At 40.3% G+C, this 19,148-nt stretch overlaps 1 protein-coding gene across 4 annotated transcripts in view; it reads left to right on the forward strand.

Annotated features, from left to right (window-relative positions):
• Gldc (glycine decarboxylase) overlaps nt 1–19,148 on the forward strand; it is a 95,382-nt gene that overhangs the window by 47,303 nt on the left and 28,931 nt on the right. For all 4 annotated transcript variants that reach the window (XR_007105031.1, XM_047525447.1, XM_047525445.1 and 1 more), the window contains exons 12-16: nt 1,306–1,403; nt 2,389–2,473; nt 2,649–2,690; nt 4,691–4,833; nt 17,145–17,220. Coding sequence is in view for 3 of the 4 variants with exons in the window: in XM_047525447.1 (XP_047381403.1) it covers nt 1,306–1,403; nt 2,389–2,473; nt 2,649–2,690; nt 4,691–4,833; nt 17,145–17,220 (444 nt within the window). In the remaining variant the exon portion in view is untranslated. The remainder of the gene's footprint in view (nt 1–1,305; nt 1,404–2,388; nt 2,474–2,648; nt 2,691–4,690; nt 4,834–17,144; nt 17,221–19,148) is intronic.

The following is a 19,148-nucleotide window of genomic DNA, read 5'->3' on the forward strand; positions in this document are numbered from 1 at the left end:
ACATTAGCATCTTGGTTTATGTCATTTCTGGAAAAAAATTATGATACTCATTTATTTATAAATAATTATCGAGAACCTAATATATGACAAATACTGTGCTAGGCTCATACCATAGGTGATGTGTGAGGATGCTCTGGGGCCCAGAGGATGTGCTCCTCCGCAAGACTTGCGTTAATTGGTCTGAGATCTGAAAGACGAGTAGGAGTTGTCCCACGTGGTCCAATGGAGGAGGGAGAGTTTAGAGGAATTCCAAGCACTGGGGGGAAATAGCCACAAAGACCAAGAGGAGAGAGATTGCATGAGAAATGTGATCACTCCAGCATGACTGAGTTGGTTTCTGAAATAATGAAGTAGCAGGGATAAGCCAGGAGCAGGGTTCTGGTCCCATGGGAGGAGAGTAGTCGGCACCTACCTAGACACTGCACTGCTCGGTGCATAGTGATCACTCAGTGACTATTTGTTGAATGAGTTAATGAAGGAAAACCATACTGCCGAGAAACAACCCCAGAGTGCTCAATGGCACCCGATGCCAATCGTAAATGGCAAAAGAAGCTTCACAATATTTTTTTTCAAATTTCACTTATTAATTAACCAGGACTGAATAAGTTCCCCTCTGGAACACTGCACAAAATTTAATTACATTTATTTGGTCTCTCCATTTGTAGACTGTTTCTGGGGCCACTCATGCAGGGCTCAAGATGGCCATGTATTTAATCACATGTTCTGGATATTAAACTCTTATCAGATATGTGGGTTCCTACTCTGTGGGTTCTCTTGACGTTCTTTTTCTTTTTTTAATACTTTTTAGTTGCCAATGGATCTTTTATTTATTGATTGATATGTGGTGCTAAGGATGGAACCTAGGGCCTCACACATGCTGGCAAGTGCTCTACTATTGAGCCACAACCCCAGCCCGCTCTTGACATTCTTGATAGTGTTCTTTGATGAACAAATGTTTTTAATTAATTAATTTTGTGGAGCTAGGGACAGAACCCAGGGCCTTATGTATGCCAAGCAAGCACTCTCTAACTGAGCTACACTCTTCCCAGATGTTTTTGATTTTACTGCAATCGCAATTTGTCTTTTGCTGTTCTTGCGTTTGGTGTCTTATTCAAGAAAACCAAACCCAAGGTTTTATAGATTTTCCCCTATATTTTCTTCTAAGAGTTTAATAGTTCTGGGTTTTAAATGTATGTCTTTGATCCATTTTGCATGTTCTATGGTCTAGCTACCTGAAAGCCTGGATGTCCACTGTGCTCCCAGGCACAGCTCTGGCCCTTGAGTTTCTCTTGTCTCTCTGTGTAGGAACTGGTGGCTGAAAGCATGGGAGAGGAATGGAGAGGTATTCCAGGGTCTGCATTCAAGAGAACTAGCCCATTCCTCACACATCAGGTGTTCAACAGGTTTGTGTGGCTTGGATGACTTCTGTGTCTTGTGTCACGGCAGTAAGCTAGGGAGCCCAGTAAGGAGCTGCTTCTATACTGATTGTGATATGGTCTGGGTCTTTGTGGCTTACCTGCTCCTACTAAAAATCAATACCATAAAGATATCATTCCTTGGATAAAGAAAATGTGATACACACACACACACACACACACACACACACACACACACACATTGGAATATTACTCAGCTTTGAAGAAGAATGAAATTATGGCATTTGCTGGTAAATGGATGGTGTTGGAGAATATCATGCTAAGTGAAATAAGCCAAACCCAAAAAAACCAAAGACTGAATGTTTTCTCTGATATGCAGATGCTAATTCACAATAAGGTGGTGGGGGCTCTAGGGAAGACTAGAACTACTTTATATTAGGTAGAGGGGAGTGAAGGGAGGGGAAGGGGTATGGGGGTAGGAAGGATAGTAGAGCGAAACAAACATTATTACCCCATGTATATATATGACTATATGACCAATGTGATCCTACAATATGTACAATCAGAAAAATGAGAAATTACACTCCATTTATGTGTGATCTTTCAAAATGTATAAATGCATTCTACTGTCACGTACAACTAATTAGAACAACAATAATGACAAGATATCATTCCTGATTTGGGCCAAGCATGCCTTGTTACTTGGCCCTGCTCTGCTGGCACTGTTGGGGGAGAGGGGAGTTTGGAGGTATAATTGCCAAGCTGAAGTTTTTACCCAGGAACCCTGTCTTCTCTTCTTCCCAACTTCCTCTCATGCCCACAGTCAGCTTCTTGAATCAGGTGTTCTCTGTAGTCATAGGGGTTTTGTACCCTTCCTTCTGATGTATAGCTGACATGTTGCCCATGACCAAAATTTCTCTGTATTTTGAAGGTAGATGTCAGTGTGTCTCTGAAAGATGTGCATGGACTTATCTGATATCATTGGCCCTAACCATGTATCTTGTGTTCACAGCTATCACTCAGAAACAAATATCGTCCGGTATATGAAGAAACTAGAGAACAAAGACATTTCCCTTGTTCACAGCATGATTCCACTGGTAGTTGTTTGTGGCCTTCCTTCTTACCTCTAGTCCTACCCTGATCTGACCCCTTTGGGTCATATCTAATACACTGCAAGAGGGGTGAAGGGGCAGCCATGTGGGGAGAGAGGAGGGTTGACGGATGACTGTAGCAGATCACTAATGTGACACATGTTGGATGTGCTTCTTAAAGGGATCCTGCACCATGAAGCTCAATAGCTCATCTGAACTCACAGTAAGTAGGTCACTTCTGTTAAGAGGGTATTTACTAGGTGTTTTCTAGCTTGTACAGAAACTGGTATCTATAGAAATCTACCAGGGCTGTGACTTAATAATTCCTTTAATAATTTTTTGCCTTGCTGTTCACCAATCTTGGGAGAAACATTGATACTTCATACAACTTGACCATTTAAATGTATGGGTAAAATTACCTTTTTTGGGGGGTGGGTGTGCTGGGAATCAAATTCAGGATATTGTTCATATTCTATTATTATTATTATTATTACTACTACTACTACTGCTACTACTACTACTACTACTACTATTATTATTTGGGTTCTTATTATGTTGCCCAGGCTGGTCTCAAATTCATGGTTTCAAGCAACCTTCCTGCCTCATCCTCTCAAGTAATTGCAGCTATAGGCATGTACCACCATGCTTTGCTATGTCAAATTATTTTTTTTTATTTTTTTATTTTTTTTGGGTGCTGGGGATCGAACCCAGGGCCTTGTGCTTACAAGGCAAGCACTCTACCAACTGAGCTATCTCCCCAGCCCCGTCAAATTATTTTTTAAAAATTAAAATAATTAGATGTATAGTATTTGTGCCTTCATGTCCTTTTTAAAATTTAATTTTTAATTTTTTGACAATATAGGGACTTGAACCCAGGGTGCTCTACCACAGAGCTACCTCTCAGCCTTATTTATTTATTTATTTGGGTACTAGGGATTTAACACTTTATTACTGAGCTACATCCCCAGACCTTTTTATTTTTTTTGTGTGACAGGGTCTCACTGAGTTGCTGAGCCTGGCCTCTAATTTGCAATCCTCCTTCCTAAGCCTTCTGTATCCTGGGATTACAGGGTGTACCACCATGCCTGGCTTTATTTATTATTTTAAGGCAGGGTTTTGATAAGTTACCCAAAATGACCTTGAACTTGGGATCCTCCTGAAGTCCATGGGGTTATAGGCATGTGCCACTGCATCAGCTTGATTTTATTTTTTTAATCTGTCATAATAAAAACTTTAATTTTATCAATTTGTAATTGTTAACCTCAGATAAAATTAAGAAACTTAAGCTTTCATTCTACAGAACATTGTGTCAGAAGGGTATGAATTTGGGTCTGGGGTTGTAAGTCAGTGGTAGAGCACTTGCCTAGCATGTGTGAGACACTGGTTTCAATCCTCAGTATCACATAAAAATAAATAAATAAAATAAAGGTATTGTGTCCATTTACAACTAGAAAAAATACTAAAAAAAAAAGATGTGGGGGGATGGAAAGAGAAAAGTCAGAATGAATTGGACATCACTTTCCTGTGTTCATATATGAATACAGACCAGTGAAACTCCACATCATGTACAGCCACAAGAATGGGAAGTTATATTCCATCTACATATGATATGTCAAAATACATTCTACTGTCTAACTAAAAAGAACAAATTTAAAAAATGAAAAAGAGTATGAATTTGAAGCTTAAATTTTTTCCTAATGCCAACAGAGTATTTGTATAACCCTGTGTTTTGGTTGATAAGTATCTCTACAAGGCCAGGATCCTTTTAACAAAGTAACTTTCCTTTTATTTATAGGATTATTCGAATGTGACAAATCACAGCAGGCAAAGGAAATCATTTTATATTTTGAAAGGATATATTTGCTTTTATATTTATGCCTTGTTCTGCTTAATGAAGAGAGAATAATATGTGTACATGTAAGAGTTTGAAAATACTCACTGTGTTTCATGGATATAAATCTACTTGGGGACCTTTTTGTCCTTAAATTTTTTTTATAGGTTCCCTTTGTGACCTTTGTGTTGCATTGTACGTTGAAGATAGTGATAGCACTGAGTTAATAAGATTGTGGTGAGACTAAGTGAATTAATATGTTTAAGTGCTTGGAATTGTCCCTGGCACAGAGGAGGCATTTTTTGGTGCTAGGTATTGTCATCATTATCCTTAAAGTTGTTGCAATTACAATATTCATGTATGCATTTTTGACCTTTTTTCTTGTTCTTTAGCCCATCACATGGAAAGAATTTGCAAACATCCACCCCTTTGTACCTCTGGACCAAGCTCAAGGATACCAGCAGCTTTTCCGTGAACTTGAGAAAGATTTGTGTGAACTCACAGGTTATGACCAAGTCTCTTTCCAGCCTAACAGGTAAGGGGATTTATTTTCCTCCTTTTTGTTATCCATTGTCATATAACATCCACCCCCAAACTTAGAGACTTAAAATAGCATTTTATTTTGTGTCATCCTGCGAGTTGCCTGGACATCTCCTGTGAGTTGACTGGGAAGATAGGACCAGAAGGTCCAAGCTGGCCTCATCACCTACCTGGAAAGTTGGTGATGCTTTGTTGACTGGGAGTGTGTTGAGGATATTGGCCAGAGCCTTGGTTCTTCCTCTTCCTGTTGCTCCTTGAGCATTCTTACCTCATGGTGTCCAGGTTCATAATGGAATTTTCCAAAGTGAAGCATGCAGAACCTGCAAACCTGTATGGTTTCACCCCTGAAGTTACACAATATCACTTTTAAAGCATACAGGTCTGTTAGAGCAAGTCATGGTATCAGCCCAGGCTGAATGTGAGAGGCGACAGCATATAGGTCTGAATGTTGGGAAACATGGTTCATTGTGGGCCTTTCTTTGGAAATTGGCTACAACACCTGTCAGTAATACAGCATAAGAATACGTCTTCAGCACACATAGTAACTCCTAACAAGCAGCAGGGTCTTGATCTGATGGGGCCAGGCAAACTTGGGGCCTTCTTTGGTTCTCACTAGCTTTGAAAGTTCCCTTCCCCTCTTCCAGTCTCAGCTTCTTTAATTGTGAAGTCAAAACTGTGAAGAACAGTGATTTTTTAAAAATTATTATTTAGCTTTTAATTTTTTGCAGACTGCATTTTGATTCATTGTACACAAATGGGGTACATAATTTCGTTTCTGTGGTTGTACACAATGTAGATTCATACCATTCGTGTAATCATACATGTACATAGGGTAATGATGTCTGTCTCATTCCACCATTTTTCATACCCCTCTCCCTCTCATTTTCTTTTACATATTCTAAAGTTCTCCCATTATTCTCTCATCCTCTACTTATCAGGGAAAACATTTGGCCTTTGGTTTTTTGGGAGGAACAGTGATTTTTTTTTTTTTTTTTATACCTTTATTTTTTATTTTATATGGTGCTGAGGATCAAACCCAGGGCCTCACACATGCCAGGCAAGCACTCTACCACTAAGCCACAACCCCAGCCCGGAACAGTGATTTTTAAAAGTAGTCTTCAGCAAAATCTCCTGGGCACTTGATAAAAATGCAAATTCCTGGGTTCTGCTCCAGATCTACTGATCATAATCTCCTGGGATTGGTACTTAAGAATCTTTATTTTAAGAAGCAACCAAGTGATTCTGAGAGAGAGTCCAGGGGGCAGGGGAGGGAGCAAACAGGTGATCAGTGTGTGTAAGATGCCATCTTTGAATGTCTTCAGAGGATGAATCAGTCGTCTGAACTGCCTCTGTTCTAACTGTGACCACGGCCTCAGGCCGGGCATCATCTGGAGCTCATCAGTAATGCAGGATTTCTGTTTCAAAATAATGAAACTAAGCAATTTTAAAAAATGAAACATCATTTCTAAGAAAGCAGATAGAACCAAATCTTGCCTCTTCTTTGGTAACATAGGTTACACAGCAGAACCATGTAGTTTGTAAAAACAGTGTACCCTATAAAATACAAATGCTTTAGGAATAGGGCATAGGGCAAATGGAAGGATACAGCACTCTTTATAGTAGCCTCTCAAACTCTCATTTCATAAAGAGGAAGGCGTTGGTACCATAAAAATCAAGTTTTTGTGCACTTTTGTTGAAAACTCATCATTCTACTTTTAAAAAAATATGTATTTTTTAAATGTTGAAAATGAGCAAATTTTGCCCTCTAGTGATGGAATATGATCCATCTTCAGCATCATGACTCTTAACAGTAAGTTGAACTCCGCCAGGATCCCAGAAGTCTCACCTATGTATGGGAAAGGTCAAAGGTGACATAGAACTGTAATTCCAGAGACTCCAGAAGTTGAGGCAGGAGGATTGCAAGTTCAAAGCCAACCTCAGCAACTTAGTGAGACCTTGTGCCAAAACAAAACAAAAAAAAAAAGGGCTGTGGATGTGACCTCCTGGGCTAAATTCCCAGTACCAAAAAAAAAAGAGTGGAAAAGTTTGACTTTACTTAAAGTAGTTTTCCCAACTTTGGCAGGAAATTACAAACATGTGGTGCCTATAAAACACTTGATGTTCAGGCACAATCCCAGACTGAATTATACTCTCATCAGGGAATGGCTGGAGTTAGGGAAGGGACCCAGCATGTGTGATCTTTGTCTCCCCAGGTCATCCCAACTTGTGGTCAAGTTTGAGAACCACCTTGAATTTTGTGGTGGTATTTCCCCAAGTGTACCCAGTGCTCTTTGTCCTAATTCCTTCATTCTTATGATTGACAGTATGTCATCCCAGTCTTGCAGGAGGGTTAGAGATCTTTATCAGGATGTAGTGCCTGGAAGTGGTGTCTTACCTAGCTCCTCAAAGTCCAAAAAATATAACATCTATTTCCAAGAGCAGACTGGAGAGCAACAGGAGTTGTACACAGTATGTAGGTTTAGAAGAAGAGGCAATGTGATGTCTTCATTTGGGGAAAAGAGGAAAGGATGTACCACATATTCCATCATCCTCCTTACAACCTTATTTTGCCTTTATTTATTTTTATGTGGTGCTGAGGATTCAACCCAGTGCCTCAACCGTGTTAGGCTAGTGCTCTACCACTGAGCCGCAACCCCAGCCCCTACAACTGTAATGACCAGCTCCCCGTAAGTTCCACTTCCCCTGATGTGAAGATTGGACACCCGGGGAAACACTGTGGCAAGCGTAGAAAACAAGCTTTATTTAAAGAATAGTAACACAGACTTCTCCACAGAGAAGGGGGCCCAGAGCTGGGTGAATCTTGGCCTTTTATAATTTGCAGGCTTCTTACTTCTCATGTCCCTCCCTTTATACCACCCATGTGGTGAAAAGGTGGGAGAGGAGCAATTCACAGGGAGCCACCCAGGGAATACTCATTAATAATTCCCTGCTGGCAGGGACAGTCTCCCCGGAGGCAGGGGACTTTTGGTTATCGGTTAGGGGAGGGGGATGTGTCCTGTAGGTATCAACATTCCATTCACCTTTGAACCAACTTCCATCTTTCAGATCTGACCCAAATTCATCTCTCTACACTAAGTGCTTGATCTTTGTTTTTGCTTCACAACCTTATTTTGGTTTGTTTGTGCTAACTTCTGTATGAATGGATTGTAAATTCCTGGTCTTATAATCCTTCTGTATATACTTCAAAACTTCCTACATATTGGTTAATTCATTATGCTTTACGGTTGGCTAGCATCCACTTAAATCTAAGGGGCCTATATAGACTTCATGTGTATTGTAAGAAGAAACAGTTTGACTACTGTGCACAGAGGAAGAAATTCAGTGTACCTTGTGGACCACTATAGTTATAGAGGGTGCAGTCATAAATATTAAGGGACCATTTCCTTATATTTTCATTATACCTAATTAGAATTGTTTAGCGCATCTCTAGATTCCTAAGTCACAAAACAGTTTAAATCTGAATATATTTCCTTTTTTGTTACTGTATGATATCTAAAATATAATTTTTAGGAAAAATAATATATACACATAATTTTTAGGAAGTGTATTGTATATACATATAATTTTAGGAAGTAGTAATATTTTATAACTAAAATTTTTATTGGGATAAAAAATTTGTGTGCGTGTGTATGTATGAGATATTTACTATTTCAACCATTTTTAAGTTTACAGTCTTTACCTTTTACCTTCAGCACCATCCATCTCCAGATTTTTAAAATTCTATTAAACAATAACTCCTTTCACACTTTCCCCAGCCCCTGGTAACCACCATTCTGCTTTCTCTATGAATTTGTTTTATTTATTTATTTAATTATTATTATTATTTTTTTTGCGGTGCTGGGGATCGAACCCAGGGCCTTGTGCTTGCGAGGCAGGCACTCTACCAACTGAGCTATCTCCCCAGCCCTTCTCTATGAATTTGACTACTCCAAGCATCTCCTACATGTGGAATTGTGCAGTATTTGTCCTCCTGTGCCTGGATTATTATACTGAGCATGATGTCTTCAAGTTTCATCAGTGTTGTAGCAGGTGTTAGACTTTCCTTCCTTTTTTTGAGTCTCTTATCTTGTATGTATATGCGACATTTTATTTATCCACTTAGCTGTCAATGGACATTTGAGTTGTTCCAAGCTTTTGGCTATTATGAATAATGTTGCTATGAACACCAGTGTGTAAATATTTGAGTCTCTCTTTTCAGTTATTTTGGATATACATCTAAAAGTGAATTATTACATTTTTAACAATTCTATGTTTAATCTTTCAAGAAAGTGCCATAATGTTTTCCACAGTGGCTATACCATTTTACATATCCACCAGCAATGTGCAAAGGTTCTAGTTTCTCCACATCTTTGCAAACCCTTGTTAGTTTCTATTTTTTTTTTCTTAAATAATAGTCATTCTGATAGATGTGGAGTGGTAGTTCTTTGTGATTTTGATTTGTATTTCCGTATGACTGGTGACATTGAATATCTGTTCATATGCTTATTGACATTGGCATATCTTCTTTGGATAAAAAGTCTACTCAAGTCTTTTGACAGTTTTTAATTGGGTTATTTGGAAGTTGTTTGGAAGTTTGTAGTTGAATTGTAGGCATTCTTCACATATTCTGAATATTAGTCTTTTATCAGATATACAGTTAGTGAATATTTTGTCTCATGCCATGAATTGTCTTCCCATTTTGTTGATAGTGTCTTTTGATGCACAAAAGCAACTCTAAACCTTTTGGTTTGTATGTAAAGAATTTATACCTCATCTAATGCTCTGTAGCTGTGGCCTTATTCTGGTAAATGTTATCCTTTTGTCAACAAGAATAGTCTCTCATCAGTTTCTACTATTGTGACTTACTGTGGTGCAGTTTAAACTGATCTGTGTTATTTGCCCTGAATGGTCCTTGGGTATCTAGAGAGAAGGGGTCCATGCTGGAAATTTTATCTGTTGGCCTAGATACGAGCCAACCCTGAATACTGGCAACTCTATCAAAAGAGCCATTTTTCTTCAGTATGCTTGTGCCTTCATTTGGGTTTCCTAAAATCAGAAACTGAAACAGATTTAAATACAGTGAGTTAATCTGCAGGCTCATCACAGAAAGCACAGTGAGAAAGTATGGAAGTAAGTTGCAGAAATGAGAAAAGCCAGAGAAGATAGCAGGTTGTCACTGATGTTCTGGCACTCAGTCCCATTGGGGGCCATCATGGTGGACTAGTGGAACATGCCTCAGATTTGTCCCAGTAGGAAGTAGGGAAGCTAGAGTATTTACCAACTTTTGACTGAAAGCCTCTCCTGGGCACTTCTGTACTTCTGACTTGTCCCTTCTCTGCTCAAGCACATGCCAGCAGAGAACACCCAAAAATGGAGAGACACAGGTGCTTGAGTTACAGTGCTTTTATTTTGAATCATAACTGTCTACAGAGACTGCAAATGAGCTTCAGGAAGAGACAAAGGACTATGGGCAGGACAACAACCACTCCATAACGGCTTGTTTCTAGTAGGTATGGTCTTTGTAAATGGATACTAAGGACCATAAGAAGGGTAAGGAAGGAAAAGAGATGTTAATGCACTTTAGAGGAAGATGACAGCCCAAATGGGTCCAGAATGGAGAAGTAGACTGACAGGCAGCTGGGGTCAGGAAGCAGAGCACTTGGAGATATGGAGGCAGGGAACCCTGGAGTGAGGATAGGAGCTTTTTGGAGCCTAAAGAGATTTAAGCTCATGAAGATCTACAAACCCTAGATGAGAAAGCAGTCAATCTGAAGGAGTCTTCCTGTATAAACTAGAAGGGTTCTTTGGTTTCTCCAAGGAGTTTCAAGGGAAAGTAAGATTTGGACCACGTCCTCTCTAATTTTGAGGCTGAGAACATTCTATCCTTTGTAGGTGGGGAGATTCTCCTCTTAAGACACCTGGTGTCCTCAATAGAGGACTGACAGTTTGCAGGCTGGTTCTGCTGCCGAATATGTTGGAACAGTTTGTAATGAGCCCCAAGGGTAAATGGAGCTATATCAGACAAAGGAAAAAAAGCCATGTGCTTCATTAGACCCATTAGCAGAGAGAGTCAGAGCCTACGAACAGGTGGTCCTGTGCAATTAGCACTGCAGGCAATGGAGTGAGGCAGAGTTACCCAAAAATAACCTCAAACTATAATCCCAATATCTGTAATCCCAGACATTCAATGATAAGTAAAAAAGACATTCTTCTTTTTTTTTTTTTTTTTTCAGGGCAGGGGGATAGATACTGGAGATTTAACCCAGGGGTGCTTAACTACTAGGTCATATCCCCAAACTTTTTAATTTTTTATTTTAAGACCGGTTCTTGCTAAGTTGCTTATTAGGTCCTCACTGTTCCTGAGGCTTGAACTTGTGCTTTTCCTGCCACAGCTGCTGTGATTACAGGCATGTGCCACCCACTGTACTTGGCTTATAAAAAAGACATTCTGAAACTAAAACTATGGGCTGTAATTCTAAAAAATCAGGGTGGTGTACTGTTGAAAACCAACTTAAGTGACTTGGAAAGTTTCTCAAAAGAAATATTCCAAAACACAAAACAAAAATAGAGAGATTGAAGACGTGAAGGAAAAGTTAAAAACTCAGAAGATAGATTTCAGAGCATGGCATTTTGGAAGGAGAAAATGGAAGTCAGTTCATATTCATCTTAAGAATTGAGGAAAAACAACCATATAACCAAAGTGATTATAGGACAATGGAATTATTGAGGATAAAAATGAACATGAATGGGGCTGGGGATATAGCTCAGTTGGTAGAGTGCTTGCCTTGCAAGCACGGGACCCTGGGTTCAATCCCCAGCACTGGAAAAAAAAAAAAAAAAAAGGAACATGAATGACATAGAAGACAAAATATAGTAAAAAGAATAAATACAAAGCCGATTATTTGAAATGTCCAATAAAATCAGTAAGCCCCTGGACACAGAGGTACATATGCATGCCTGTTGAGCATTTGAGCCTGGGGACTTCTAGCCTCCAAACTGTGAGCTGTGAGCTGAATAAGTCTCCTTGCTTTATAAAGTAAAAGAGAGAGAGAGAGAGAGAGAAAACCTCTTTTTATACCTGACTATTGAAATATGTGTGTATGTATAATATATATATGTGTGTGTGTGTGTGTGTGTGTGTGTGTGTACACACTCACACATATGGAGTGAGAAAGGAAACAGTCATAGATATATGCAAGATTTAAAGAACTATAAAAGAATATTAGCATATGCTACCATATATATGTCAACAAATATGAAAAGTTAACAGAAGGTCTGGGGATGTAGTCCAGTAGTAGGGTGCTTGCCTTGCTTGCTCAGGGTCATGGGTTTGATCCCTGTACCACACACACATACACAAACTCATACAAACTTAACAGAAGTAAATGATTTCTTAATGAAAGGTTGGGGGGAAATGGTGTGTTAAAAGCAGATTAAAAAGCGATTTCTCTCAATAGGAAGCTTTACAAAAAAATCAGAGCTGTTGAAAAGAGAATACTGCTGCAGGCAGATTTGAAATGGAACATTGATTTTATTTTGATCAATAAATCCAGATAACACAAGGGGTAAAAGTGATTTCTCTGATCACAAAGGAATGAAATTAGAAATTAATAACAAAACCCGGAAACTTACAAATGTATGGAAACCGAATAGTATATTCATATATAACCAATGTATCAAAAAGAAATCCCAGGGAAGTTAGAAAATATTTTGAAGTGAATCAAAATGAAGACACAGGGCTAGGAGTATATGTAACTGAGTAGTCAAGGGCTTGCCTAGCATAGGTTCAGTTCCCAGCACCACAAAAAATTAAAATTGAAGATGCAACCTACCAAACCTCGTGGGATACAACTAATGCAGCCTTTAAAAGGGAAATTTATAGCTGCAAATGCCTACATTAAAAAGGAAGAAAATGACAAACCAAAGAACTAAAACAATGGAAAAAGAGGAGCAGTTAAACCCAAAGCAAGCAGAAGGAAGGAAAGAATAAGGATTAGAGCAAAAATTAATGATGTGGAGGGTGGGGCAGGAAAGGAGAAAAGTCATAAGAAAATAAGGTTAAGTAAAACAAAAATAGCATACAGATCATGAATGAACCTGGGTCCTGGGCCTCATCAGAATGCATCTGCGGCATCTTGATCTTGGGTTTCCCCGTCTTCAGAACTATGAGAAATACTTTGGTTGCTATAAGCCACCTCATCTATGGTATTCTGTTATAGCAGCCTGAATGGACTTAGGACAGTAACCATAAACTTTGGCATGAAAACTTTGCCTAATGTAGCCAAGTTTTCCCTGATCTTTTTATTTCTTTGGGACATTTAGAGCTGGAGGATATTTAAAGGGCTGAAACAAAAATGTCGAGAAACTTATTCCTATTTTCTCTTATTTATTTGTCAAACCACAAACACAGGGAGTTTCCAGCTTAGTGGAGAAAAAGGCAAACAATATTTAATTACCTTTACATTTCCCACTGAGCCTGGCGTGGCTTGCACGGGCTTATTCCCCATAATACTCTGTCCCTCTTGCAGTCATTCAGCAGCATACAAATACACTCTAGGATTTGCTGGTTTAGAGTCATGATATAATGTTTAAGCAGACAGAAACAGTAATTAACCATTTCCATGGACAGTCACAGTGAAAGACAAGCCAGAATGTTGTTAGCTCATGGGGCTTCTTGGGTTGAGGAAGTTGTTTTGCACATACTATGGTGTGGACGAGGGCTCTCAGTGGTTCTCAAGATTTATTGTACATGAGAATCACTTGGAGGGCTTGTGAAATTGCTAAGCCCCAGCATTTCTGGTTCAGTCAGTCTGGGTTGGGGACTCAGAATTTGCATTTCTAGCAACATGATGATGGTGCTGCTGGTTTGGGCATTACCCTGTGAAAACCGAGAGGGTTGCAGAGGTATTCAGACCTGACTGCAAGTTAGAATTACCTGGGGAATCTTTAAGAATACTGATGTCCAACACCCCTCAAACCAATGATCTTTGAGTGATTGATGGGTATTGAGGATTAAACCCAGGCATGCTTAACCACTCAGCCACATCCCCAGCTCTTTTTATTTTTTTATCTTAAGACAGGGCCTTGCTAAGTTTCTGAGGCTGGCTTTGATCTGGTGATCCTCCTGCCTCAGCTTCCTGAACTGCTGGGATTACAGGTGTGTGCCACCTTTCCTGGTTTTTAAAATTTTTTTACTGTTAAAACTTACTAAATTTTTTGCTGCATTTATATTGACTAGCTGCCCTGAATATCCCCACCTGTGATGATAGGGCCTAGATTTAGTCATCACAAAACCATTGAAGTGCATCAACTCCAATTTATTTTCACCTGTGATTTCTTGTACTTACATAGTTGTTCTAGTTTCTTCTAGAGCACTGAAATTCTCCTGGATTTTTTTGTAGATGAGTCTGGGCTTTGGAAGAAATCGTCTGCTTGTTTTCTCTAATTCTGTGTTAAAGAGTAAACATAACTTCCTTCATCAGCCTAAATGACTGTCCACTGGAGGAACTTTAAGACAGTGTCAGTGTGCCTTCCAGTATTTCTGTGGGTTTGAGGCTCCCCATGCATTGGCATCATCCTCTCTGAGCTCCTGACTGCTAACCACCTCATTTTAATAGATGTCAGAAAACCACTGTCCTGGCTTCTCTCCACAGGTAGTGGTTTTCTGATCGAGGATACGCAGATTATACTTTTCCACCAACAGATGGCACTAGTAATTCCCCAGTAGTAAGCTATGTATGGCATTTAAACATATTTGTACTTTTTGCGTTGAAATGTATTTGATTTTTAAGAGCATCTAAGGCAAAAAACATCCAACATTTCCAGGCAAATCTTTTGCATGTTGCCTTCCTTCAAATTACTGGCTTATAGCTCAGTCTCTTCTTTTACTTCTAGTCTACACCTTGATTGGTTTTGCAAAAGACAAATACAAGTGATGAGAAAAACATAGGGGTAAATAGAAAATAACATTTGTTGAAGTTCCCTACTGTAGGGGAAAGGATGACGTTTGTGTGGCATTCAATTTTGAACAAATTTTCTAAACATTTATTGTAGAGCTACTACTTGCAGAGTACAATTCTATGCATTCTCTGTGGGGAAATGTTCAGAACTCCAAGTCCCCGCTCCTCCTTTCAAACCTTACTCTAATTGAGATAATACAGGCATGGGAAGTGTGACATCTATAATAATTTTCCATGTATGGTGCATATATATGGTGGTATTACCAGATGAACATGTGCAAGAAAATGCTATGACAGTTTGAAAGAAGTAGAGGGTCATCCATTCAATCAGATTTTTTGTTGTTGTTTTTGTTTTAGTATCAGGGATTGAATCCAGGAGTGCTTAACCACTGAGCCATATCTCCAGGCCTTTTTATTTTTATTTTGAGACAGGTCCTTGATAAGTTGCTGAGGCTGGCTTTAAACTTCCTCCTACCTCAGCCTCCAGAGTCTCTGGGATTACAGGCATGTGCCCAGCACCGGAAGATCATTCAGTATTTATGGAACATCCTTTTTGTCAGTGTTTTTGGGATAGAGAATAGTTAAGAACAAGATTCTTGCCTCCAGATAAAACCTCTCTGAGGAAGTAGCACTTAAGCTAAGGCCTGAATATTGAAAAGAAGTTAGACCCAAAAGGATCTAAAGGAGGAACTTTACCAGTACAAGGAATTGACTTGATATATTTCAAGGTCGGTAGGACACCTGGGTGGCTGGAGCATGTTAGAAGACACCAGTGTAGGCAGGCTACAGGATGCCCTGGGGTTTGTAGGTGCTTGCAAAAAACTGGATTGGTGAATTTGGAAAATGCTTTGTAAAAAGTTAGAACTATTCGAAGAATGGGTAAGATCAGTCAGACTAGCGCTTTACATGTATTATCTATGTATCACATCTACCCTATGAGGTAGGTGCGGTTGTTATCCCCACTTTACAGATAAGGACACAGGCAAGGGGAGACTAAGTAACTAGCAATGTGAGTGGCTTGTTGAAGTGTGGCATGTACATTTTTTCATTTCTTAAAGTAAAAAGCATTAAGTGGGCTAGCACTTGTTTTTCAGAAGCCAGGAAAACAGGAGAATAGTCTATGCCTTTCTCCCTGGAAGACGGTTGAGAATGGTGAGGCTGATTCAGTGCAGGGAGCAAAGAGTTGGGTCTCAGGTCTTGTGAGATAGGCTTTTTCTCCTCCTCCTCCTCTCCTTCCCCTCCTTCCCCGCAACCCTAGCTTTTCACTGAACCTCCTAGTTCAATCAAGCAGATGAATGTCTGTGAAGAAATATCAGCATTTGTTCTCGTGATTCTCAATCCTCGGGGAACCAACATAAGAAGCAGCTCTGATTGCAAAGAAAGCACATGGCTCCTTGAGACGAGCTGTCCCCACAGGAAGTTTCCATTTGTCACTGTCGGCTCTTTGGGTGGGTAACACTTTGACATTAGTTTCTTCATGTGTAAAATAGTGCGCAACGGAGGACATGTGCATTTTGAATGGCACTAAAAAAGCTCTTACTCATTTCCCTTTCCTTCCTACGGGGTACTAAGAACATTAAATAACAGTCTATAGTTGACTCAGCGCTGCTCACTGGAATGTTAGTCACTGTTCTGAAAGAGATGCCTGCAAGGATGTGGAGATGAGTGTGGCAGCCATCCGCACGTGGGTCTTGGGAGAGCAGAGACCCCAAGACTTACAGGAATGGTGCCACATTAAAAGTGCAAAGTTCCCTTGGGGACATCCTGGTCCCTGAATCAATATTTGATAATGTTAAGAAATTAGTTCAGTATCTTAGGTGTGATAATATTGTTGTAGTTATATTTTTTTTTTAAAAAGCTTTCCTTTGATAGATTTATATTGAAGTGTGAGCTGATAAAAGATGATGTCTGAGGTTTGCTTCAAATGACTTAGCTCAGCATGAAGGGGGTTAAGTGAGGGTAGTTGGGAATGAGATTTACCATAAACTGATACCTGTTAAGGCTGAGTGATAGCTATATGGTGGTTCCTTAATTTTTTAGTTTATTTCCATATCATTTTGAAATTTTCCACAATAAAAAAGTTTTTTTTCAGTCCGTGGTCCTGAGTGGAAAGTTCCATCTTTGGTTAGGAGTGGATGCACTTTAGTGCATAGACCAAATGCTGTTGTATTGGTTGTTCCAGACCTTTTGGCTCATGCCGAGATCCTAGGTGAGCTTTCCTCTGTGTCTGGGAAAGTGACAAAGTTTCACACACTGGTGAACATGTGGCCGGCACCCAATAAATATTGAACAAGTCAATAAAAGCGAGAAGATCAAAGCCCTGATCCTTTTCTTCTTGTCTTTGCAGCGGAGCCCAGGGGGAATATGCTGGACTGGCCACTATCCGAGCATACTTAGACCGGAAAGGAGAGAGGCACAGAACGGTGAGGGTGGACAGGTGGGACTTGCTCACTTGGGGTGGCAGTGGGCCCAGCTCTTAGGGTCCCTATTGTTCTGTGGGTTACTCCCTCTAAGCTTTCTTGGAAGCAGATGAGGAACATATAATCAAGGAACAAATTTCTGTGAATGGGCCATTCGGATCCTGGCCTCCAAGGCCATATTGAGGGAAAACATTCAGAGATAAAAGGTTTTTGCTCAGACCCAGAATGTAAGAGTCAGCCAGTTGGCCGCAGAACTGCCCTCTCTAGGGAGCAAAGGAAGGAAGTGGGCAGGAATGTTGCCATTGCAAGCCTCCTCTTCTTGGCTCAGTCCAGGCCCTGGGCCTGGACAAAGTGCAGAGACCACACTTTAATTCTTCTATAACCCCTACTGTGCCTAAGCACAGTTCTCATCATATGTATGCTCAAAAAATATTTATTGAGTAAATAAATTCCCCACTAGATGACTCTCATCTCTAAGCAACAAAAAAAGACATGGAACTGAGCTCATGTTTCTGCTTCATTATTTGCTTTGGGTATGAGAGTCCAGTCTCGAGGATCCAAATGGCTCTTGGGGACCCTTTGGGGACCAGCAGGTGTTAATAGGCATCACTAATCCCCAGTGGCAAGGCTTTTTGATCCATTTCAGGTCTCAAGTTGAAGCTGAAGGTGGCCCGTGTTCCTGGTTCCTTTGTTTTGGTGGCCAGAGCTATGCTAGGGTTTCTACTGAGCTGTGGAATTGGTTTTCTTAGAGGAGCATTAGGTAGTGGGCTGGAGCAGGGCAAAACCCTTGCCTTTCCCGGAAGAGTTTGAGAAAAAGGTGCAAGGTGGTTCTAGCTGCCCAAGTAACTGGTATGGGGTGGGTGAAGGCCCAATTTTAGTTCTTATTAAAACTGGAAGATTGTTTTGGCCAGCTGCCTGGCTTGCATTGAAGATATTTGAAACCATTTCACTTCTTCTTCAAAAAGGGAAAAGAAGAAAGATTTTCTCTTTCCTTCCTTTACTTATCCATCCTGATTTCACAGGCATGTCTTCCCAGGCCTTTGTACTTGTCGAAGGATATAATTGATTTTTAAAGATCTTTGAAAAACAAGCCATTCATGAATTCAATAAACTGTTGAATCCTGGCCATGTGCAGGGAGCTTGTGCCAGACAGAGAGAGATCAAGGGAGAGCCCGGCAGACACAGACCCTGACCTTCCAACTTGGGTTTATTCACTGAGGTTTTCTCATGGTTTTGAATTCTAAACTTTCTAAGGAAGGGTTAGTTTAGACTTGTAAGTGCCTCAGAGGCTCAGCACTTTTATAGAATCAGAAAGGAAACTTTGGATCTCAGGTTGTCCCATGAGAGGATGCCAGATGCCACTTTCCTGTTTTTCCTTCATGGTTCCCAAGTGGCTTAGGTATTCCCTGAAGCTCCTGGTCATTACCCTCTTTCTCTAGAAGGTGCTGGGGATCCTATATGATCCCACATTGCTTTCCCATTACCTGTCAGGCCACCGAGCTTCGTGTTGGCAGTGTTTGTAGAAGGGCCAGCTAGAATCCAGGTTCTTTCTGCTCTGAGGCTACCTACCCCTTGATGTGTTCCCATTTCTCCAGTCTGACACCAAGAAGTAGCTGTGAAGTTGTAGAGGCTGGAGCTCAAGCCAGAAGGGTCAAGGAGGATGAGCAATCTTGTGATTTGGCCTGGGCAGCATTCTTCGGTGGCTCAGTGATTCTTCCTGGCTCCTGTTCCTCTGTCTGTGCTTTCCCATCCCCGCATGGCTCCCCATCTCCTTGTGTGTGACGTTTCTCCTGACGTCATGTCTATACTGCTCTCAATGAAGTGTTGTGAGGGGGCATTGCAGTCCGAAGGATGGAGAGGAATGGGATTCTGCACTTCAGGGACAGGGGGAAAAGGGAGAGGCAGGAAAGACCACCGGGTTATTGAACTTA

The sequence above is a fragment of the Sciurus carolinensis genome, chromosome 14 (assembly GCF_902686445.1).
Source record: "Sciurus carolinensis chromosome 14, mSciCar1.2, whole genome shotgun sequence".
Classification (NCBI taxonomy): Eukaryota; Metazoa; Chordata; class Mammalia; order Rodentia; family Sciuridae; genus Sciurus; species Sciurus carolinensis.